We start from the raw sequence: 26,205 nt of genomic DNA, 5'->3' as shown, positions 1-26,205 counted from the left end.
TCTTGGTGGAATGAGTTGGTGGCTGACATACATGCTGCTGCTAGAGAGGCCTTTAGACTGTGGGCAGAGGCAGGCAGACCTAGACAAGGGGTGCTATTAGATAATAAAAAGATCATGAATGCTAGATTTAAATATGCACTTTGTTTTATTAAGCAAAATGAAAACACAATGAGAGCTGGTTTGCTTGCTAAAAAGCTTCAGAATAACAATCTCACTGACTTCTTGATCATGACCTTGACTTCCTCAAAGAGGTCAAGGTCATGAATAATATTAAGACTCCCCTGCCTTTTGATATTGAGGCTGTTAGCAGCCCAGAAAAATAGCCGAGGAATGGCAGGAGCATTACTACAAACTTTTCAATTGTGTTCAAAGTAGCAAAATCTTTCTTGATCATGATCATGTTGGTCTCTCTGTAGATATGGTAGTTAGGGCAGCAGATATTTATGATGCCATTAACATGTTGGAGAATAATAAAGCCTGTGGTATGGATTGCAATACTGCAGAACATCTAGAATACTCCAGCTATAGACTCCTGCCTTTTGCTCGCCATGTGCTTTACTGGTTTCTTGATTCATGGTGTTCTGCCTAAATCTATTATGTCTGTACTGTTAGTGCCTGTGCTTAAAGACAAGGATGATAAACTGAATGGACTAGTATGGACAATTATTGACCTATTGCATTAGTCAGTGTCTTGTCGAAAGTACTGGAGAAAATCCTGCAAACAAAGTTAGAAATGCATGTCCTCACTACTGACATCCAGTTTGGCTTCTAAAGAAAACATGGTACCGACCTTTGTATTTATGCTCTCAAAGAGATTGTATCCAAGTACACGTCTTAATTCCACTGTATTTTTATGTTTTATTGATGCATCTAAAGCTTTTGATAGAATTTATCATGAAAAACTGTTTGTGAAATACCTGGACAGAGGTGTCCCTACATTGTTAGTGAGAATTTTAGTGTTTTGGTATGCCCATCAATCTTTTAATGTTAAATTGGATAATGTTTTATCTGCTCTATTTTATGTGTGCAATGGAGTAAGACAAGGGAGAATACTATCTCCTATTTTATTTAATCTCTATATGGATGGCCTATCAAATCTGTTGAATGGGTCTAACACAGGTTGTCTGGTGGGCAATACCATTGTTATTCATATTATGTATGCGGATGACCTGGTTCTACTGAGCCCTTATAGTGCTGGTCTGCAACAGATGCTGAAGGTGTGCTCTCAGTATGGCAGCGATCATGACATCAAATATAATGCTAAGAAAAGCAGCATAATGATAGTTTGAAACACTGGGGACAAGAAATCAAGTTTTACAACCTTTTATCTGGCTAACAGTCCTCTTGATGTCCGTGAGGAAATTAAATACCTAGGCCATGTCATATCTGATGACTGGACGGATGATAAAGACATCTATCGGCAGTGTTGTAAAATACACGCCCAGGCTAACATGCTGATTAAAAAGTTTTCTATGTGCTCAGATTCGGTCAAATGTTCAGTGTTTAGGGCCTATGTAACGTCACACCGCTGTACACTGCTGATTTATGGTCCAACTACAAGAAGCTGAGCATCCAGAGGCTCAAAGGAGCCAATTGCAGTGTGAGAGTGAGTAAGTGGTGGTGGTCGGAGGGGCCGATGGTGCAAAATGGCAGCTTCGCTTCTGTCAGTCTGCCCCAGGGCAGCTGTAGCTACCTACGTACAGTAGTTTACCACCACTTAGTATGGAGTGAATGAATAATGCAATGTAAAGCGTCTTTGAGTGTCCAGAAAAGCACTATATAAAACCAATGCATTATTATTATCATCATTATTATTATTATAATTATTATTATTATTATAATGATGCTCTGAGGCTGCTGCTCCAAGTTCCAAGATGGCATAGTGCCAGCCAATCGTTTGTGTCCTCTCGTGTGTCTTAGTCGTGTGAGGCACGACTAAGACCGAATGAGTTGCCTTTCATTTGTTGTAGACCCCAATAAAGTCTTGAGATGGTTTTTAGGTTTGGGTCCAAAGCCCTTTATTAACGCTTTTAATAAAATATTGTCCCATTGCTGTTGTGTAACCTTCTCCCCGTCATATGCTCCTCAATCTCCTCCATCGAACCCTGTATTCTGGATTACGCCAACATATTAATAGTCTCAATTGTGCAGCCGTATAACAATATTTTAGACCTGGGAGCTGATACTTAATTCTTGGTCTTCGCCCCTGCCAAATGTATCTCGATATTATCAGGGTTCATAGAGAACCCAGACGCGGACTCGCACAAAGAACTGGCGTTTGCAGCTTTTATTAAAGAGTCAGAGCAAACACGTTTAGGATTGGTGTTCAAAGAGGCAGTCCAAGTCCAGGCAGGGGTCGGTACACAGGGAAATCCAAAACACGAAGACGAACACGAGGCATGGGCTGAGGTCATGAAGCGGAACAACAATGATAAACGAGCACTGAGACAAAAGGAAGAGGGTCTTAAATGCACAAGGGAAGGGCAGACAGGTGATACGAATCAAGGCTAATCAGACACAGGGGGAGTGAGAACAGGAAGGGAAAGTGAACAAAGACACAGATAAGATAGACTTCAAAATAAAACAGGAAGTGACAAAGAGATAAATGATGCAGACTTGACAGACACACACAAAGACAGACACAGACCCTTACAGATATAAGTTTATCCCACTCCTGAAACTATTGGTCAGACACATCTATTGGAAGGGACTGGAGGAAATACAACATTATCAGCAGAATCGTCATTTTTACTGATTCAATACGAGACCCAAAATTAAGAAAAGGTTTTGAATCCCATCTCCTTATGTCTCCTCTAATTTTCTTGTTCAGGGGCAGAAAGTTGATAGAGAACAATTTTGACACATCCGTAGGTAAATTAACCCCCAGATATCTCATGGATTCAGCTGTAACAATATATCATCCACAAATAAGGAAATATGACAAAGAGGCTCTATAGAAATCGCAAATAAGATCATTTGACATCCTTGCCTTGTTCCAAGTTCCAATGTAAATGGGTTTGAAACTACTCCGGGCAATAATTACCACAATCAGATTTATCCTCACCCTCCTTTGGAATAAGTGATGTGGGACATTTTCTAAAAGTTTTCAGTGGCTACGAGCAAACGGGACACCAAAACTCTACGAAAGTTTAGCATTTTCACTAGAAACTGTGGCCATGTAAGCTGTGCCTTAGTTAAAAGAAAAGAGGAAATTGAATGAGAAAATGTATGGAAAGTACTGATTTACTTCCCTTTTCATTGCAAAGTATTGAATGATTTCAAAGTGACCAGAGCAGCAAAATCAAACTGGCTTGTCTGTGCCTCCTGAACTAAATAAGTTTGACACTTCATCTCTAAACTTGCCAATAGGCCACATTATTCACAAGCATTTTGTAAAAGCTCATTTTAAAGCACATCACACACAAATAAAAACCTTCAGATGAAAGCCATAATAACTGGAACTGCCTGGAACACATTAGCAATAACAATTGAATTAATTTTATTGCACTGTATTGTTTTATTCACTGTCATGATGCTATAAATTGCATCACAGTTTGTGGCTGAGAACACAGAAGGTTTTAGAAAAAGCTCCATCCTGTGGGTCTTTTCTTTTTTTATGGGGACTTGGAAGAACCAGCACAACTGTTTCATAAAGGCATGTAAAGAACATTTAAAGAGCAATTTGCTGCAATTACCTCAGTGACTTCAATGCTGCACATCCCTGTTATTACCAGTTGGGTTTTACAGCAGATGGTAAATACAGTAAAATGACTGAGTGAGCATTAGAATCAGCTGCCAGTCCTCTTCTATTAAAAAAGAGAAAGAAATACAGTGTGACATGAGGTCAAGTTGGTATTAAGCCACAATGGTCCCTTGATGTCTCCGTGTCCTGTGTGGAATAATGAGGCGAGCAGAACGAGGACAGCTTTATGTCCGGGGGTAGACGTCGTTCATGGCAAAGAGTTGGGTATGACTCTCTATGCCAGGATTGGAATACGTCATATTTTCGACCGTTAATGTGGTTTCTGTGTCAGCTTAGGTGATCATGCAGACATAAATTCATGCTGTGACTCGATCATGACACATGACCAGCAAAAAAATAAAGAAATAACAAAAGTAGCTTTGTGAGCTGAACGCCTGTACAGAAACCCCTAAATCTGACTGTTTGCCGGTCTTTACCATGTCATGTGCAGTAGCATAGCTCATTCTCCTCCTGCTACTAGTTTCTCACTTGCTGTTTTTTTAAATAGGAACATTGTGAGACCTCCAGAATGTAGCATAAGCATAATATGCATAATATGAAACACTACACTGGATAAAATCATTGATTATGATGTTACACACTAACCTAACCAAGATCACACTTCATACTACATTTTGCAGTGTGATTAACCGATACCGATACCAGTATCGGGACCAATACTGCCCTGAGTACACATACTCGTAAAAGCTCCCCGATAAAACCTGGCAAGTATTACGTGGCATCATTCATCAGCAGCAGGTAGACTAGAGAGGACGGGCTATGTCAGCGGTTTGGAGATTCTTAATATTAATGACAAATGAAAGAGAGTGTAAATTATGTGCTGCCAAAACATCTAAAGGAGGAGAAAGACAGTTTGTACAACACCAGCAACTTAATCACCAGAGATATTTGGACCAGCAGAATTAGTTGTATTGCTTAGTGGATCTAGTAGCGCCGAGGTGTGCTACACTCCACATGCTAAAGTGTTTCAGGGCTCACACCAGCGACGCTACATGTTTAAAGTCCAACTTTAAAGTCCAACTAGCCTAATTTATACTCCATATTGAAATGACAAGGAAAGGCTTTGCGTTGCCACCGACCACCTCCACACAGCCTGTGCACCAACGCTACGCACACCTGCAGCAGCTGCCATCTATGTGTTTGGTGCAGCACAGAACACAAAGGGAAGTATGCAGACCACAAGGGCTCTGATTGATCTGGTTAAGGCCAACGCATAGCCTTCAAATCACGTTAGTGTACAGAGTATGAATGATGTTTTATAGCATTTGGTTCATGCTTGTATCAATACTCAGAATCGACAAGTCGCTAAAGATCAGTACTCCTATTTGTACTCGTCTTTTCAAAAAGTGGTATTAGTGCATCCCGAGGTTTTTATACCATCCATCACTGTCAGATGAAGATTGAAGGAAGACCTTCAAATTCTCAGAAAACAGATGAACCAGTTGGAATATGGCCAAAACACAAAAATCAAGAACAACAGGACTCAATATTTGTTTGTTCATTACATAACTAAGAAATTCTTTCAGATTTGAATCACTAAAGTTCATGAAGACTCAGAAATACAGTGGTACATTGTGTCACCATTCTTTTAACCATAATTTAATTTTCCCTATTCTTCCAAACCAGTAATAATGAGTTAATCACAGAAGATATGAAAAAAAGTGACACACTGAAAAAGGTGGAATTGTGTAGGATGTGTATAAATAACAATGTGTGACACTTTACCTTCAAACTTCTCACACAATGACATAAACACTGACGGGATTTGCCTTTTCTTGGAAAGAAAATGCATCTTATTCTAAATGACTGACACAAAGTCACCTAAAACAACCTGACACCATATTAAATTACTGTGAACATGACAACGGACTCATTAGAATAACTCGTTCTAATGACACAAACACGAAAATCCTCCCACCAGCAAAGAGAAACTCCAGAGCCGAGTAATGATTCTCTGTGTTAGAAACCTTCAGTCCCTTTTACATTCTTACATCTTAAATAGGCTAAATAGAAGAACATGTGAATGGGTATATGTTTCACTGAGCTTCTATCAAACCCAAGTGGATTGTGACACAATCTCGCCTCAGGAGCTTTTTTTATTTTAATGAACCGCCATCATCTCTGGGTAATCCTCAGTTCTGCTTCAGGTCTTTTCCAACGTGCAGAGAAAATGCTCTTGTAGGAGTTTCACTGAACAAACAACTGACAGGACAGTAAGAGACTCAATGAGAAGTATCTGGAAATGTTCATGCTTTTTTTTTTTCTTTTTTCCCTGGACGACTGTCTGGAAATAAATTGACTTTGAGCAGAGCACATGCTGCAGCGTTGCTCCTCCATGTGAATTTACCTGTATTGCATGTTGGAGGTCCGTAAAGCCGACGAGAAACTGAGATTTTTAACAATCTTGTAAGCTCACAGCAGTGTTGCCACTGTTACCTTGAAAAAAGTAATTTGATTACTGATTACTAGTTACTCCTTTAAAAAGTCACTTTACTGATTATTTGTTACTAAGTAAGTTGTAAGTAATTAAGTTAGATTACAAGTTACTTTTTTAGTTTCTTTCAGCTGATAATCTAAAACATTTCGTCCAGGACATTAAGTTTTCTGTGTGCAGATTGCAGGATGAAACCATCAGCTGGGTCACAGTGTGGACAGTGGATCCAACAAGAATAGAATGTAAGCCTGGGCCATCCATTCACAAAAAAACCCCAAAAATAGCAGAATATGGATGGAGCCCTTGCACTTGTGGCATTTTTGTGTTTTTAGAGTAAAATTGACAAAAAGTTTTTCATTTACATCCCACACTTTGTTTTTACATGTTTTGCCATTTTACCCACAAAGCATCGATTTGGGTTTAGCGCCACTGTCGTGCTGATACTTCATTTCATAATGCATTTCTACTGGCTAGTTAGTGGACGTAGGGCGCAGCAGCAGTATCGAAATTTCCCAAAAATGTCTGAATTTGATCCCAGGCTGTCTGAACCAGTTTCACAGTGCGACGTAGGAACACCGGTTTAGAGCAAAGACCAAAGATATCACCACAATTCTCTCCTGGTTGTTCGCTTTCATCTGGCACAGCCAGAAACTGCACGGTGTGGTAGCAGCCTCGAGACACTGGTGACTGATGACATTAGCAGAGATCAGACAGACGCCTCACTCTCCCATCCCCCCTGAATGTCTGGAGAGCAGCAAAGGAGTATATAGATGGCTGGGTGAGCTTTCCTAAACCGCTCACGCTGCAGCCTCCTTCTTCCTTCACCTCGCTGCTTTAAACCAGACCGCCACCTCCTGTGATCCCCGGAACATTCAATTCTAAAAGCTCCAGTAGCGAAAACAGGAAACAACAGGCTCTTTAACAGCGGTGATAGAAGTGTGCGTGTACTTTGCCTCAGCTCATGCTCAACAGGAACATCTGCAGGGAAGGGAAGAGGCTCGGCGGCGAGGCCAGGTCAAAGATGCAACGTGCAATTTCTACTCCAGGATTTATGAGCCACAGTGGAGGCGCTCACACAGCCTCGCTATCCTGAAACAAGTCCTCAAATTAACCATCCACTCAAGAAGTCACCCACACAACATAAAACCCTCAGCTGAACCGCTCCGGACGTATAGACACACAAACACTGCTTTAATTCCAACAGGCAAAAGCCAAATCACTGGAAACAACATACGAGCAGTGGTATTATCTTCTATTACAATCACTAATAAACACACTGCTTGTTCATTAAAACCAAGCAGAGTCTTTCTCTCCTCTGCTGCCACTCAGGTTCCTCCAGATTTTATCTGCATTGTTATAACAAACAGGATATACCAACTGGAACCTGAATATCTGCTTTATTTGATTAGCATGTAAATAAACGCATTAAACTCCTGCATATGTGTGTGGCCGAGACTTTTCGTGAAACCAGACCCAATTAGTGTGTTTTCCTTCTTGTTCTGAGAGGGAAGAGAAATGCAGATCTGGCAGGAAGAACAGCAGGGATTCATGCTGGGTGGGACAATGCAGAGAAACATACAGGAATTTCATTTACAAAGTGATTCATATTATGAGGGAAAATACCATCAAACCTTTAATCTTGTGCATTTAGGACAGTATTTTACAGTCTTTGTGCATCTGGAGTTTTGTGCAACTTCTTCTTTACCTATCATTCACCACCATTTAGCCACTAGGAGGCAGTGTAGAAATCTATGCCTGGTTATTTCCTTTATAGAACAAGCTAAGATGATGTTTCAACTGAAAAGGCATCGATTTTGTTTCAGAAAGGTTTTTGCATTTACACCACAGTAATTATGTGTTTTTGTGACTGTTTTTAATGTTTCTCCATTTTATGCTTGCTGATTTTATCATGATGCAAAGCATCTTTAAGTGTTTTTAAAAGCGCTATTCAAAATAAAAATAAATTATTGGTGTTTTGAAAACGATGTCCACTTACAGGAAAATGCTGTAAACAATGTAGTTTTCATATTTGGCCACTAGTGGGTGCTGTTGTTTGATTTTGGATTGAAACCACACACATGCACAGAGAAACAATGCATTATAAAAATAAACAACAGCAAGTAGACAGACATTCGTATGGACAGACGACCAAGTCAGATTGTTATTACGAAGTTAGATTAGTATTACAGTGACTGTCAACTGTAAAACTATCAAGTCACAGGAGAATGTGGACTGGGAGTCATGACACTCATTGCTGTTGGTGTCCATCTACTAAGCTATGCTATGAACTATTTCCTGAAGATATAGCGCATACGTTGTGTGCAGACACATTACTGTATGCTGTCGTGTCAACGGTGAAGAAACTGGAAGTATACATGATAAATGAAGCATTTGGATCTATTTTCTGATATTCAATATGCACTGAGATCTTGGCTGGACTGTGAGATACAGACCGCAGCAAAAAAGAGTTTCACAAATCTTCTGATATGTGAAATGGTTTAGTCAGCTGACTGATAAAGAATTGAACTGTGCTGCTGAAATGTGACTTTAGTCCATTTTAAAGCTCTCAAATAGGTTGCAAAACAGAAAAAGACGCAGGACTTCAATAGATATGAACTATTTCCACACTCCATATCACTTTCAGGCAGATCTTTATATTAGGTTTACCTTGAGAAAACTACAAAACCAGATCTGAAAATCTACAAAGTCCAATGTTTCAATGCTCACTATGGAGTTGGAGGATACGTGCAACAACATATCAAAAATTTGTCTTGTTGCGACAGATGGTTTTGAATATTCTCAAATACAAGGGCTTGTTGGACCACGTCCACCTTTTAGTTAGCTCTTTCACTGCTTCCGTCCTTCTGTCCTTCTTCTTTTAAACAAGGGGTGTCACACATACAATCACATGGTCCAATTCGCCTCATGACAACTCTACATTGAGTGAGTGAGTTTAATGAAACCTGCAACAACGAGACCTTCAAGGATTAACCCTGGGTTTTCCGTACTACGACGCTGGTTCACTTCTCACCAGGATAAATCACCCCAGCAACTGACGCTGAAAGTCTAACCTGCTTGGGAGCAGGATATGTCCTCGATCAAAGGTCAAAGCCCCGCCTCCTGACCAATCAGATCTCTTGGAAAATGCCCTGCCCATTCTTAAATGATGGTGATTGGTGGGCAGGTTCAGCGCTGAGCTGCAGCGGAGCAGAGATGAGAAAGTAATTCAGAGCGATCTTTTTGACATAATAATATAAATCCTGGTCACTGAGGCTTTGAAAGATGTTTTTCTTCTTGACTTGTTCCAAGTCTGTTTATCATCACGAGGGTTGAGCTGTAATAATGAGGTTAATGATCACACCTGACAGAACTGCAGAAACATGAATTTATGGAACGCACAACTACTCGTGTCATCGCGGTGATGAATTAATATTCCAACACAAAACACTCTCACAAGAGAAATTCAGCCTCAAAACAACTGAATGGAAAATATAAACTAAAAGAAGAGCAGTGAGGAAATTCAGCCCGACACGTTACTGTTGTAATAAAGTGAAATTGATTGATCAGCCGGCCATGCTGTCCGTTTATATCGCTGATAAATTAATATCGTATTATCTCACAAACAAGTCAGGAATGTTCTGGCTTTGGCTGCAGCAGCAGTGTTGCTTTTAGCTGCTGGATGTGTTTTAATTCTTCATATTCTCTGAGAATAATTGCTACTTCAGTTTACAGATGTAAACTGCCCTGCAGGATTTCTTCGTGTGTGTGATTGGTCAGACGCTGCAAACTCCGCCCCTTTCACGTGCACGGACACACGTAGCTCTGGGTTGAACCAGCGAGTTGATAACCTGCTTCATAGTAACGGTGATCAGGATCGCACACATCTCGATAAGTCAACCCAGGGAACAGAGAGAGATCCTGGATATGTTGATCACGGTTCGTAGTACAGGACTCAGGTGAAGAGGTTGGATTGTTATTACAGTGACTGTCAACTAAAACTACCAAGTCCCAGGAGAATGTGGACTGGGAGTCATGACACGCTGGAGGATGCTATGGTTGTTATTGTCCATCTACTCACATGTTTAGTATGTCGGTGGTGTGCAGCAGCGTTTCGGAAAAGTTGCGTTTTCCCCGTTTCCATGGAGAAAAAGTTGGAACATTCTCAAAAGTTCCACCTTGGTTTCCATTTTCAAAAAGTTGCGTTTTCAACAAGGTTTAGCACCGTTGTCATATAAATTAACCCCCAAAAACACAATTAAAGTTTTCTGTGTTCACTGGAAAACATTGTTGTGTAAACATTGTCTGAGTCAGGAGGGACTCACAGAGGAAAAAATATTTGTTTAAATAAGTTTTAGGTTTTAGGTCATAGATTTTTGTAATTAATCATCAGTGTTGCCACAGTTACCTTGAAAAAGTAATCTGAAAACTGATTACTAATTACTCTTCTAAAAGTAATTTAATTACTTTACTGACTACTTGTCTTTAAAAGATTACAAGTAACTTTTAAGTTATTTCAACAGCTGCCGACAACACCCCATCATCTCAAAATACAAAAGACAACTGGTTTTTCCAAACTCAGTGTTGATCACCACCCGGCCTCCTGCTGATACATATTTAACCTTTGACCTTCATTCTTTCTTGTATTTATGTCTGACTCAAGGTTTTGTTTTAAGAGTTTTACTATTACTGGTATTTATTTACCCATTGATGTCATTGTAGTCTGTTGTTGCACAATTTATCTATTTATATATTTGCACTACCTGCTCTATGCGACCTTTTAATTACCCCCCCGGAGGACAAATAAAGTCTTTCATTGTGTTTTTGTTGCAATGATATGGTTTAGTGTTGACATATCTTTTTTACTATTCTTTTGTGTCACCTGAACACACCATTAGATCGAGCTGGTCTGTGATTGGCTGAGAGTGGAGAAGGGGGCGGGTGAGGTCATACTGCATGTGCTGCGTATGTCTGTGTCCGTTTGGAAGAGGGAGAACGAGCTGCCTGGTTCAGTTTAATAATAAAGCGGCTTTGCAGACAAGATAATCGTCCTACGGTACCTTACGATAGTAACGCACAGTGACTTGGAGAAGTAACTTTAATCTGATTACTGGTTTGGAAATAGTAACGCGTTAGATGACTCGTCACTAAGTAACGCGTTACCGGCCTCACTGTTGATCATTTTAAATAAACATCTGTGACCATACATCGTGGCCAACCGGATGGTCTGGACTCTAACACCAACGTACCCCAGCACCTGCCCCGAGGAAGCTCCAGCCCCCTCGGGGCAGGTGTTGGGTTTACCTCCTAAACTAGACTTATGGGCTGTGAAAACAGAAATGGCATGGCTAAGCCACGGGAGCATTTTTCTTTACAAGGCTCCCCACTGACAAACAACCTGGTAATTTTCTGAATGCATGACAACCAGCTAAAGTAACATCATCAGCAGAAGGAGCACTCAGAGCGGCGTCTCCTCTCCTGTTGGGTTGTTTACCACCACAAAACAAGAGGCAGTAGTCTGACACACAGACACTGAGTGAGCTGTCACTACGGTACGGCCTGGGACAGAGGGTTTGTATTGTTGCAGGAAAAAAAATGGGTGTAAATCAACATCTTAGTATTTGCTCCACAACATGACCTCTCACCAGCAGGAGCTTAGTTATACAAACTCTGGGAATCTTGACCAATTTCCGAACAGGAAATGTCTCCATTAATTAAACGAACACAGCTTTTAAGTCCGTCAGCCTCTGAGGAGGAAACACTGAGACACAGTGAGTCAATAAAATGTTAGGATATGTGATGTTTAACCTTTCACTGTCAGATTTCACACGGTGCACTGCTGCTGTCCAGATCGTCCCGAGGCAAACCAAACTGTTGAAGAGTCCCAGAACGAGATTTGGAGAGAAATCTGAGTGTTTCTCAACAGAAACCTGAAGCTGATTCAGTAAAATGTTATGTAACCAGTAAACCAGCTAACAGAGTCCACTGCAACCATTTCCAAACTCAAGAATTCTACGGACCGCTTCAAAATCAGACTCAGGACTTGTTTACATGATTAAGTTTTCAAGTGAAAAGACAAAACCTTTCTTGCCCTTTAGGTTTCCGTTTACAGGACAACGGCGCTCAGAGCCACTGAAATCACAACTTTTTGAAAATAGAACTTTAGTAAATGCTCAGCCCATGGAAACGGGGGAAACAGGAGGAAATGCAATTCTTCTGAAACGCTGCTACTGCACACCAGTTATAGTAGATAGTTTGTCTGCATATTCTCAGGAGATGGACAATAACAACAGTGTTTGCTTTCAGAGTCTCATGACTCTCAGTCCATATCTGCCTGGAACCTGGTAGATTTATAGTAGACAGTCACCATAATAACAATCTTGTTCATCCATGTACTCCCTTTGTTAATATTTATAGTTTAAAGTTATCTGCATGCATGTGTTTGTGGTTTCAATCAGAAAACAGTAGCCACTAGTGGCCCAACATGAAAACTACATCATTTTCAGTGTTTCTGCTGTTTCTATGTAAACTGACATTAGTTACAAAAGGTTGCTGTGTAAACGTGAAACTTTTATGAAGCAAAGACACAAAAGCGATGCGTTTCCTCTTGAAACGTTGGCTGATTGACAAGTTGAACGTCGTGATTGCTTCTCCACTGTTCATCTTAGCCTGGTAGCGTTAGCATCTATTACACAGATGCAGTGCGCTCGCCATGAGTGAAGCATCAGATATGGGCAATTTCACCATGTTATTAACTGGGACTGTGTTTTAATGAGCTCCACAGGTATATTTCACATACTTTTGTCTCACTGAAGTAGTGGTCTTTATTTCTATGCCAGACTTGCTAATACCTCTTAAATTTCAAATTAAAAGCGGAGGCTAGCAGCTGGTTTCCTTTGTTTAGGCTGTGGAGAACCCAGGTGACATTTGAGAAACTGTGAAATAAATAGACAAACTCCACTGTTTTCATCAATAAAAAATATGTCTGTGTGTGGCAGTATTCTTTTGTAATGTGAGTTTTCTAAAATTAGGTTTCAGAATATAGCTTTGTTATATGGTGGTTTGTTTTCATCGGAATGGTGCCAAACGTACTGCGTATAATCCTGTTATATTTGGTTCTGGTTCTTTAAACTAAGCAGGGAAGTCTTTTACAACTTGACCTTGAATAGAGAAATATCTAGTTTTTCTTAGCGTTTATTCTGGCAACAGACTGAATACTTTCTGTCAGCTGGTTTGAGGGCTGTGTTGAGATTTCATGGGAAATTTTTTTCAAAGACTCCTGGTTATTAACTTTTAAACCCGGTAATGATGGATCAACCTCGTGACTCATGATGCCATCAACACCTCATCCATCATTCATTCCTTTTCAGAATTCTGAATGTGACAGGAGCTAAAACAAGTGATTTTTACACACCGTGTCTGGTGTCTGACTTCATCTCACCTACAAATACTCTCATGTAAACTATGTCTTTGACCTCATCCAATTTACTTCAGTACTTTAATACTCATATGTTGCTACTCGATATCAGATAAACATGTTGTCAAGTACTGATACTGAGTACGTATACAAGTACTGAATAAATGCCATAAAGCCTAATTCCCACTCCATTTCATATCTTTCTCCTCCTCTTTATATTTTACTTTTGTCATTCACATTAACGTTAAAGAATCTCCAAACCGCCGACATTGCTCACTCTCTCTTGTGTACCAGCTGACATCACGTAATACTCATAGGATTGTATCAGGGATTTTTCATGAGTATGTATACTGCATGCAGTATCGGACCCGATACACGATACTGGTATTCCCAGTTCTAACAGTCTTCTTTCTCTTGCCTCTTCTGCTGTGTATTTCGTCTCATCTGCATCCCATCAGTAGTGTTTAAAAAGATCAGCAGTTTGTCAACATTTCTGTCTCCATTTTTATGGTTCTGACTCCTGTGGCCTTCACGTAAGAAATATTTACAACTGTCAACTGATTGCAATGTTTTGTTTTAGTTAACCACACATTTTTCGGAAGAATTAATTGAAATAAATTGCACTTTTATTCTCTCATGAATGCACAGAGCATGAGAACATAACTCATCACAGTTTCGTCTTTTGTGATATATATATATTTTGCCTGTTATCATTACAATAACAATAAATTGCTATATGTTGTCCAGCCCGAGTTGCTACTGTGCTTTTTCACAATTTTAATTAATATCCCAACTTGTTAATCTGCATGTTTAAATGAGAAAATTGCTTCAAATCTGCATTTGTTTGCAAAATTTTCATAGTATAGTATCTTTTATGTATATTGCATATGTTGATATTGCGATAACGATAAATTTGAGATATATTGCACATCCCAATTTACTATGTGTTTTCACAATTTTAATTAATAATGAAACTTGTTGTTCCACATGTTTTATAGCCAATCGTTTCATAAGGAAATTGCTTCATATTTGCATTTAGTAACAAAATATGATCATTTTGTAGTATGTTTAATGTCCATTGCACACATTGATGAAAACAAAACATTTCTGACATTGTGCAGCCCTCTTTTATAAGAGTTTTACCCTTCACTTAAGATTCCTTCTAAAAAACCCTGCTTTCCTCCTTCCAAATTTTCTGAAATCTTTCCACATCTACTAATAACCAACGATAAGCATTAACATGGCTTCTCAAATGGACCGTAGTTCTAAATTGCAGTCCACTGCTTAAAAGGAGCAGAGTTAAGTAAAACCATTGCGGTGCTGACTGTAGCGTCCAGTCTGACTTTTAACTACTTTGGTTGGTAGTTGTAGACGTGTTGTCCAGATTGAGGTAAGAATGGATGAGATCATGACCACCGTGAGAAAGCCTACAGATTGCAGACAAAGTGAAAGTATAATGAGGTACTGAGGTAATCCACTCTGCCAGTGCAGGCAAACATGAGTTTTACAGGTCTGAAACCCAGCAGAGGGTCCAAACCAATAACATCTTAAAGAAGGATAATGTGAACTCTTTACAATATAAATACCTGTTGTGTCTCATTTATTCACTTTCATCACTCTGTAGACCAGGGGTATGGCGTCAATTCAGTGCCAAAATCACAAGCGCATAAATACTGCAATCACGCACACACAGTTAGACCACTCTCTGCGCCTTTCTGTGCGCTCACTGTGACTTCTGTGATCTCTCTGCGTGCGGTGATGTTGAGTTTTGGCACTTTGGGGGGGCGGGCATTCCATAGACGCCTCGTCATTCCCTCTCCTTTCTGATTGGTCACTTTAAGCGTCACTGTTTCCCTGTCATATAATCAATGACAGACTATCAATAGAATTAATGAATAGGGTTTTAATATTACTTTAAAAAACTGATTTACGTTTCTGTGAACAACCCAGATTAAGGAACCACCAGACGTCAGTTTAGCTGGGACAGTAAAAAACAAAAAACAAAACCCAGCTCCATACATTGGACCCACTACAAAATCAAGTGAAATCAGAGCGATGACTATGTAAGACTTACTTGCTCAGCCATGATAACAGCTACTGTACCTTTAACTGGGGTTGAACGATTTAGGAAAATAATCTAATTGCGATTTTTTTCCTCAATATTGCGATTTAATATGCGATTGTTTTGTCAAGGTCCTCTTCTCATGTATTTTTCAACAAACACAAGCAATAAATCAATCTGTCTTATAATAAACAATATCAGATTTATTATACATAAACTGTTCTTTCTTATAGGCTAGGCTTATGTTAAGATAAAGTCAAATGAAGCATGTATTAATATGAAAGACAGTTTATTTATCTTCTACTTCAATTACAGTTGTAAACTTACTAAATACTGTGACTTGAAGTCATGTAAACTTTCACCACAACAAGCCAACCGCTTGTCCATTGTGCTTATCAAAGCCGTAAACCCAGGCTTGGTCACTATACTAATGCAGGGCTTGACATTAAGGATTTTGAGCGGTTTGCTCATCTACATAGCAGTAGGGAAGCACCGATCCATGTTTTTTCCTTCCCATCCGATCCCGATACTTAAATTTGTATATCTGATGATACGATTCTGACACCACAGCTCTGTTTGCTTTAATATTATTATTATCATTATTTTTGACTTTAAATGAGGCTGTAATAAACTCCTCTCTACAGTAATGTATGAAATGTACAAATGGATGCATGTATTCTCTCAAAAGGCAACTTGGGGCTAGTATAAGGTCAGAAAAGGAAGCAGTACAAACTATTTTTGTTCCATTTGGACAATGTGGGGGTCTGTGTGACGTCATCATCTCATAATAAACTAGTTCTATCTTTAAAACCTCAGAATCACTTTATTAATCCCTGGAGAAATTATTTAGCAACGCAGCACAAACCAAATGTTTCCAGCTCTAACACAACACGAATGATTGGGACTATTTTCAGGGAGTTTAGCGTGGAGTAGGACGCAGATTCACGGAGGTGTGAATCGACTGCTACAGCGGAGGAGCTGCTGTTCATTGTTTTGATGTCGCGGTCAGTGCCGTTCTCCTCGGGGAGCTGGAGATTTAAAACGGTGACGTGTGTTGACAAAGCGACCGCCTCACTGTACAACTGCTTTGCTAACATCCACGTTGATGTGTTGCTTTGTGGTGTTTTGAGTGTAAAATCCGTCCAAACAGCAACATGTTGTCATGAAAAGTTGGATAGCCGCAGTGCTACTCCCCTAGCCTGCTCGCTGGCTGCAAACTGTGGAATGGATTTCCTGACTCATTACTCCTCATCTCATTGAGACCCGCCTCCCTTCAGGAAATCCAGTCGAGCAGAGCAGCAGCAGGGAAACACTGTGGAGTCATTTCAGTAACAGTGAAGCAGACGAGGCTTCATGGATCGGAAATCTCTGCAGGTTGGATCGGAAATTTCTGATCCATGAATTACGTTGCTATCGGAACTTGATACCGGATCGGATCGGCTCCATCCCTAAAAACCACTCGCCCCTTCGGGCAAGGTGGGCAGATGACACGGGCAGGACGCGCAAGTTTAACTTTGTCGCTAAATCTGGTGACTGTTGGTGACTTTTTTTTTTGAAAAGCGACTAGCGACTAATCTAGCGACTTTTTCTGGTGTTATTGGCGACTTTCTAGTGTGTTTGGCGACTCTGACGTGAAAGCAGGTATCGTTCTGCAGTCACTGTCGTCAACGAGCAGCGGGTCCTGCTGTGAGCCCCTCCTCCTCCAGAAGGATTGACAGACCTGTGGTCAGTCTGACAGTACGTCCCTCCCTCCTGCAGTCAGACCAGAGGAGACCCTCACCACACTGGTCCACACTGAGAATGAACCGCGCATGTGCAAGGCCGCCGCTGGTTTACTGAGCGGCAAGTAAATAGAAATGTTTTTCAATTACACTAAAACAAATCCAATAAATCACTGGATTTGACTCGCACAGTCTCATTCACTTCCTCACTTTGCCAGAGTGTGTGCCTCTCCCTGACATAAGCCAGCTAATCGTGTCTGAGTCAAAACTGTACTCTCAAAAATACAGAAAGGAGTGAGAATCAAACAGAATTTAAAGGCTGGTTGAAGCCGTTTATTGGAGATGATACAGGAGCATTCTGCCTTTATTGTAAGGCTGATTTCTGTGCCAAACTATCAGGTATAAAAAAGACACATGACAACTCAGAAACATACCTAAATGGCAAAGCCGTTTTATTTTTTTTACACACTGTTTCTTCGATTACGTTATTCCTCTTTCCAACAGCGTGCCTAACAATTACACGTCAATGTCCAATTATGCAAATTAGGTGATGACGTCATTTTGCGCTTTTTAAGGGCAGCCAATAGCTACTTCCCTTACTGAGGGAGTTGGCAACACTGCTCTTGGGCCAGATTTGGACCATGGGAATTATGTTTCACTCCCCTGATTGTCTCATGGATTGAGTAAAGTCTTACACAATGTGCAATGATGCAACTTTAACAACACATCACCACAAATTAGTGAGAGAAGCTTCAAAACAAGATTTTTAATTAATTTGGGATCAGTACAAATGGAAAGTGCCTTTTTAAAAGCGGTGATTCGAATGCGTAAAGCGCATCAGAAACCCTTGGACACTGTGGAGACGTGATATTTGCTTTCTGGAGATGACGGCAGACTTTACCTGGACGCGTTGCCGAAGAAGTCCACTGAGTAACCGAAGTAACTCCCCCTCGGTCCCGAGAAGACGACGCGCGTCTCCGCGTCCAAGTTAAAGGCGGCGCAAAACTGGAGAAGAGCCGAAACCACAGGCAAGACCACCGCGGAGCGTGCGCAACGTTTCCCCCAAGACCGTGGAAGTCCAGCAAGGCTGCCCATCTCTGCTTGTACGCGTCGCTTCTGTCAGCGCAAAAGGCATCATCCGTGCGGCTACTTTTACGCACAGGGAAGTATGGCGTAAATTCAGTGCCAAACTCACAAGCGCATAAAAACTGTAATCACCCGCAGTTAAGACCGCTCTCTGCGCGCGCGGTGCGTCTCGACGCGTGCGTCGCCTCTTTCTGCACGAGTGTGGTCTCTTTCTGCACGCGCGCTGCCTCTGTGTGTGTGCTCGCTGTGATATAGAGTTTTGGAACTTTGGGGGCGGACATTGCCTAGACAGCCTCGTATTCCCCCCTGCTTTCTGATTGGCCACTTTAAACGTCACTGTTTCCCGGTCAGCGGTACATTAGGGACTCTCGTGGCTGAGCAAGTAAGTCTTACATAGGTATCGCTCAGATTTCCTGTAAAACTCCTGTCCCAAATAATCTCTCCAAGTCCCAGGTCCCAGCTCCTACAAGTCCAGTGTCAGGATCCACACTGAACAGACAAATGTATGAAGAGAGAGAGATGGGGGGTGGAGAGAGAGAGAGAGAGCGAAAGAGAGAGAGAGAGAGAGAGAGAGAGAGAGAGAGAGAGAGAGAGAGAGAGAGAGAGAGAGAGAGAGAGAGAAAGAGATTGAGAGAGAGAGAGAGAGAGAGAGAGAAAGAGTGCAGCCTCATTCTGGGTGGAGCTTTAAATGTTTTCAGACAGCCTGGTCCCCAAAAGAAAGAAAAAAATCAGTTAAACAGGACCAGGGCGAATTTTTAATGTGAAGGAAGATAGAAAATCATAATGGAGTGACAAATGATGGATATGCTCATTAAAAAATCAACTGTACAATTTCATATAAATGATCTCTAACTGTTTCGTGTCATTTCTCTACTGAGCTTATAAAAACAACTACTTAAATACAGCTACATGGTAGTTACTGCTTTTAAAAGTACAACAACTGCTTTAATGGCAAAAGTTTATAGAAATAGAATAGAATAGAATAGAATAGAGTATTTCATTTATCCCAGGGAAAAAGTCTTTAAAAGGATTGGATGTGGCTGCCATGCGGCACTCCATCCATTCAATCAGAGCAGTTTGGGGTTCAGTGTCTTGCTCATTGACACTTGGGGATGAACCTGCAACGTTCCAATTGAGAGACAACCTCTCTTCCAACCGAGCCCACATGCATGAGCACACAGCTGAATTACTCATTACTATTTCTGATATTAGTCTGACATGCAGCTATTGTAACACAGTTTCCCAGAATTTCCTGTGGCTCTGGGTATTTATCAAGGTTATAGTATTAGACCAAGGATGAAAAGGGTGTCGGAGTCTGATTGGAATAAACAGATCTATGAAGTAATGAAAAGAAGTGGCAGCAAACCTGCTAAGATGAACTACCACCATGCAAACAGCTCTTTGAAAGAGAAGCTGAGGCCCCACACTCATTTGTTGATAGAGATGAATGTTACTTCCATATATGGTCACCAGGAAACAGTTATTAAAGGATAAAAGAGAAGCTAATCAAGTAAACAGGACTATAGTGTAAAAGTGGCAGTGAAGACGACAGCCTTTGAAAACGAATATCTGTGAACCTCGTTAATGTTATAGCATGTGTGAGTGGTTTCATCACAAAAATAACCAACAGCACCCACTAGTGGCCCAACATGAAAACTGTGTTTTTTCCATTTCTGTGGAAACGGACATTTACATGTTAATGCATTTTCACTTGAAATGTCGTGTAAACGGAGCCTCATTGTTTCACAAACTCACTCATGCATTGAAGATTTCTATGACCAATTCTATTTTGTTAGCAAATAGATAAATTCAGTACACCTGTCACTTGTAATAATTTTTGGATTGAAAAACATAACTAAACATTGAATGTTTATTCCTGTAATCATGTTGACAAAAGTCCAGAGCAGCCATTGCAGTTACCTTAGGGAAAAACAGGGAAATCAAGCTGTGCTATTGGGAATGGGTCTGCTCATTTGATGAATTTCATGTTTTTATACCGTGTTCAAGAACTTGAATGCCATTTAGCTGCTGATTGAAGGGTGATGTTGCAGATGGTTATGTGGGACTGATTTCATTTATGTATTTGGTTAAATTTTTAAGACAATGTGAACTAGAAGTCAAACTCTGGTTTCTTGAAGTAAACTCCTGTATGTGTTCCACTTCTTGACATATGACCTATCCTGTTCTTTTCAAACCAAAATACTATTATCATACGTATTCTTCTCATTTATTGGTTCACCTGGGTCTTTCTACTCGAGGATGACCTGAAACTGTAATGCCACTCCATAACTCAGGAGTATAGAATTTTCATGGTATTATTGAATTAAAGTCCCACACAAGCATCTAATTGCCACATTTCACGGTTTCTTCTCTAAAAAAGATGTAATTGTAACACCAGTTCTGTTTCTTTGAAGAAAGATGAAACCATACTTTATTGATCCCCTCAGGTAAATCATGTTTCTGCATTTAACCCATCCTATTCAGAGTTAACCTTCACTATACATGCTAGCTGCAGTGGGCTGCCACAGTTCAGTGCCTGAGGAGCAGATGTTTTCAAATGTCTTGCTCAAGGACAAAGCAGTACCCTGCCAGGCCATCACCACCACCTTATACCACTGACCTTTTCTATTGTTCTTCACCTTTAATCATTTCTATCCACCATGAATGTTATAATCATTAAACTTCTGGTTCTCCCATTTTAGAAAATAAACTACAACAACCATTTGGGATCCAAACCACCTTTTTGGTGGTCGATGGTTCAAGTTTACAGAACCAGCTGATGGACATTCTGGTACTAATGGAGACATTTGATCATGGAACAGCAGGCAGCTGATTGTTCAATAACTTTTGATCCATTAATAACGTGGACATAAAATGTGCTGCAACACAGTTCACCGGATTGAGATGTGAATATCCTCAAATTGAAGTTGAAAGTCTGCACTTATTGCACCTCTTGAGTGGTTAATTACAAATCCCTCATGTTGGTGCACAGAGCTGAAAGGCTAAATCATATGTTCACAAAAGTATTGACAGGGATTCAATCAAGATCTTTTTATTTCAGACAAGATCCCCAAGCAGTAAGCTAATTTATTTTCTCAGTTGTTTGGTTGGTCATGTGACTTGAAAGAGTAGATCAAATTATACCATTGTATACCATCCAGGACCACTAGATTTCACTGTATGTAAACAGAATGCTGCTATGGTACCACAGAAAAGCCTCTTTCCTGTATAATATTTGTTCATTTTAGGTTGTTATATTGAAGCAAATTGAAGCTATTATCATATCACTGGTAAAAAAAATAAACTCGCTTTTCCATAAACTCATTTTATTTTTCTTTATTTGTGTTTCTTTATGTAAAGCGTCTTTGCGTGCCCAAGAAAAGTGTTATACTAGTTATAAATATAAATAATAATTACTCTGAACTGATCTAATTTAATGAGCATGTACATGTTTAAGAGACAGAGGTAGTTGGGCAGAGCATCACTGAATTGCTTATGACAGTAATTAGGCCTGTAATGCACGGAGGTCGGGGAACTTCAAAATATTCAAATTCTTCAAAAAGCTGTTTGTGTTACTTGTGTATGAGGTTATTGTAATGCCTCTTTGTAATGTGATGCTATTTATACACATGTTTTTTTTATTGTTACATGAATATATATATAGTGAGTATGACTGGTGAGGGACTGGAGAAAAGCAGAGAAACTGTTACCGTGATGAGGAAAACAAAGAGCTAATAGTGGGCTAAAAGCATGACAGTCAGAGCTGAAGAACAGGTTCACCGAAAATTCTGGAAACAGCTGATGACCGAAGGTTATTGACTGTACGTAACCGTACAGTCAATCTGGACATAAAAAAAATAAAGTGAATTAGATGGATGAAATAAAAGTTATGCAATCTTACATATGGATAATTTCAAACTCCTTATGTTTGAGGGCGGTAGCAGTCAGAGTTGAAACATTGTCATTATAAACTGACTGATTACAGCTGATATGAGCATACACACAGATAAGCATCTCCCCATATAATGACCACAGAGAGGAATGCAGTCTTTCATCTATGTTGTTGCTGTTTTTCTTTGAATCCGGCCAGGGCAGGTCAGTGAATTGTGGGTAAACTCCCTGGGTACAAAACAAGTACAATGCTCAGAGTCACGAAGTCATGTTTTTCTTTGAACATGTCAAGACAAATTCAGTGGGAAAGCCCACGGACATCCGCCTCTGATCACTCTGTTAAAACTGAGCTTCTTATTATCACGGCAGGCTGACAGGCAGGCGAGTGTATGGCCCAGTGTGTGTGTGATTTATAAGTGTGTGTGTGTGTGTGTGTGTGTGTGTGTGTGTGTGTGTGTGTGTGTGTGTGTGTGTGTGTGTGTGTGTGTGTGTGTGTGTGTGTGTGTGTGTGTGTGTGTGTGTGTGTGTGTGTGTGTGTGTGTGTGTGTGTAGCCCATAGAGACCCTCGGGTTTGAGTAACAGTGAGTCACGACGCGTCACCTGCCAAAGGCAACAAGGATTTGGACAAAGAAAGTTTTCACTCTGTAAAAACACATTTCCATGTGGAACAGAGGCAGTAAACTTCATCTCGTAGCAACGGATGATACACCCGTCAGCTCTTCTCATGAAGATCATCTGGTGCAGTAATGTGCTGAAGGATAGCTTCTGCTTCATCCAGGAGTGGATTTCATCCACAGCTTGATTTAGCACCAACCAAGGTATTGTAGGAAATCCATACGTTTCGTTTTATAAATAAATCTATACTTTTGTCATCTCTATACTATGGATGGTTGAAATTAAACAAAGCTAAAGATTCTGAGTTGGAAACTTGGGTCCCATTGGGAAAATAAACGACTATATGTCATGTAACTTGCCTGGGTTTTGGAAGAAGCTCTCGCAATCCGTAACCTTTATTGACCTCTGTTGGCCTGAAGAATGAATTGCACAATCTTAAAAACTCCACAAATTCAATGCAAGTTTTTAATCCAGCATGACGTTCAGCTGACACAAACAGGAAGGTCGTATAAAAAAAACTCCTGCCAAGACAACAGAGCAGAGACAGAAAAACTTATATAAGATAAAAAAAGTTATATAATGTTCCAATGCTTGTAAGCAAGCTGCTGTGTCATCTAGTTCATCTGGTTCTCAGGCTCTTCAGACATCTGCCGAGAAAAGGCAGATTTTTAAAGTAGAATGAGCCGATCTGTGCAAAAAGTCAGGATATTATTCACGGCTTTCACCTGCTAATTTATCAAGTGTACTTACAGACACAGAAGGAAGGTATATTTTAGCTTTGATGGTTTTAAGATCTGATAAATGGTAAAATTACAAGGAAAACAAATTAAACTAGAAAAAGGAGGAAAAAATCACTTTCCATTCAATGTGTAAACAGATGTCTTGAATTAAGTTGCTAAAGCTGCACTGATCAAGATTTTGCAGGGACATTGGTTTTAATTAAGTGTAATGTCAAATATGGCAGCCATAATTGCACTAAACAAAAATCTCACCAAAGTTTGTTGAATTTGAGCGTATTTATTGAACTCAGTGTCATTTTGCAAAGTTTTTGTTGGATTTTGGCAGTTTATTAATATGACAAAGTGCTCCTGCCAATGCAACTTTTTGAAAAGGGCTCTGGGCGGAAGTTTTTTATAACGCTCCAATGGGGAAACACAACTTTTCTGAAATGTTGCTAATGTGGAGGAGCACCACAGTAAATAGTTTTTCTCTATATACACGACAAGATAGACAATAACAATAGCGGCCTCCAGAGTGACATGCTAACATAAATATTAATATTGTCCTCCCATGAATAAATAGGTTCACACTGCTAGCTAACGCACTCTCACTTTTTAACATAATGCTTTAAGCAATTAAACATATAATTTAAATATTAAAGCTATACTAATCTTTCCCTACCCTTTCTTTTTAGCATCAAAAGAAGCAAAACAAATGGCATCATGCTAGCACCTTTAGCATGTGGAAACCTTAATGTTTGATTGTTCTTGTTGTTGTTGAGTTGGTGAAAACCAAAGCAAAGACAACAAATCACAGTACTTTCAAGAAAATAGTAATTAAAAAACAATTACACAAAAGTTTGTGATGGGTGGTGTTTGATATTTGAAATTTTACAAGACTGAGGCCCTGTACACACCACAAGGTCGTTTCATGTCACTGCATCATTTTTGGTCAATCATCCACACAGCGCAGCATTTTAGAGGCTTGACAACTTGTTTTTTATGAAAAGAGAGTGGAGAAATTTATGAAAACAATAATTTAATCGCCCCGTCTCTGGACCCGTTAGCCCCACGACCCTCTCTTCATCATCACTCAACAACAACAATGGCGGACTACATGCTCCAGATCGAGCTGCAGAAGCTACTGATGCTGTTTGGTGTAATAAGGCGAGACATCGAATTTGTCAATTTCTCTGTTTTTACATGCTCCATGTCTTCTTCTCTGTTCTTGGTGTATTTCTGTGGCAGTGTTAGAGTGCCACCTATTGGTCTGGCATATGTAGTTACATAGTATATTGTTTTGCATAGTTTTACTGTCATGTGGACACAGATGTTTCCCATTTTTTAGAAGGGAGAAAGAAAACTGTTTTGGCTAAAGAAAACAGACAGAGATACTGTAGCTCCCTCAGTTAATAATACGAGGGAATGGGATTATTTAATCCGCGTTCGCCCCAAACTCATAAATACGTTATTTCTTTTCCCTCTATGTCCACTCCGGGGCTCCAGACTAAAGCAAGACGGACGTGAAAAAACACCAACAGAGACAAGAAGAGACGTAATGTTTTCTGGCTCTTTGGTCTGCATCTGAGGTTCAGGCCAAACTAGATGGAGCGATCCGGACTAAACCGATGAATATAGTCCGTCTCCTGGTTTCTGTATGAGCGCTGTCAGCACGAAATTGGTGAAATCAGTGATGTATCACATTTTGGAGTGACGCAATGTCGTGGAAAAAGAACCGGTTCTTTGGTGGTGCTCATTTAAGAACTGGCCCTGGCACCAGCCCTGAACTAACTCCTGGTTCTTTTTGGTGGAAAAGCCAAGTCAGATGTGCCCATTTAACCAACTTCATTTTCATCCATCCATCTTCTATCCGGCTTATCAAGTTCAGGGCCGCGGGGTGCTGGAGCCGATCCCAGCAGACTGTGGGCGAGGGCAGGGTACACCCTGGACAGGTCGCCAGGCTGTCACAGGGCAGACACATATAGACAAACAACCACACACACCCACATTCACACCTCGGGGCAATCCAGAGTACCAGGAGGAAACCCACGAGCACATGGTGAAAACATGCACACTCCACACAGAACGGCCCTGGGTCATACTGGAACCCACAACCTTCTTGCTGTGAGGTAAGAGCGATAACCACTGTGGCCCCTTCATTTTCATAGTTAAAGAAAATTAGAAGGTAACCGTGGGTTTTTTTTACTCATTAAGCTCAATGCTGTGGAAAAAAGCTCCATTCTTTGCTCGAAGTGGAGAGCTGAAACTGCAAAAGCTCAGTGTCCCGCTGCGCTTGTTATTTATCTGCAGGCTAATTGTAGGAAGGAGTGTAGAAGCACACTGAAACACACTTTTCAGCTCTTCCACCATTCTTGTTTTGCTTCGTCGGTGCTTGTAAAGTTTAAAGGGTGTCGTTGTTATCATTTTTTTTTCTTTTCGACAGCCAAAACCAACTCCGCCATCACAACACCCACCCACCCCACCCCACACCCACCCACAC

The 26,205-nt window shown here is 40.4% G+C and overlaps 1 protein-coding gene across 1 annotated transcript in view; it reads right to left on the bottom strand.

The window, feature by feature from the left end:
• The window catches only part of LOC308108549 (integrin alpha-5-like), a 103,451-nt gene extending 84,736 nt beyond the window's left edge, over positions 1-18,715 (bottom strand). Inside the window, exon 1 of the mRNA XM_080461595.1 lies at positions 18,296-18,715. Within this exon, the coding sequence (XP_080317721.1) occupies positions 18,296-18,489 (194 nt within the window). The 5' untranslated portion in view covers positions 18,490-18,715. The remainder of the gene's footprint in view (positions 1-18,295) is intronic.
• Between the last annotated feature and the right edge of the window lie 7,490 nt (positions 18,716-26,205).

The sequence above is a fragment of the Lipophrys pholis genome, assembly GCF_963383615.2.
Source record: "Lipophrys pholis genome assembly, chromosome: 4".
In the NCBI taxonomy this organism is placed as follows: Eukaryota; Metazoa; Chordata; class Actinopteri; order Blenniiformes; family Blenniidae; genus Lipophrys; species Lipophrys pholis.
This window is presented reverse-complemented; position numbering and strand designations above follow the sequence as displayed.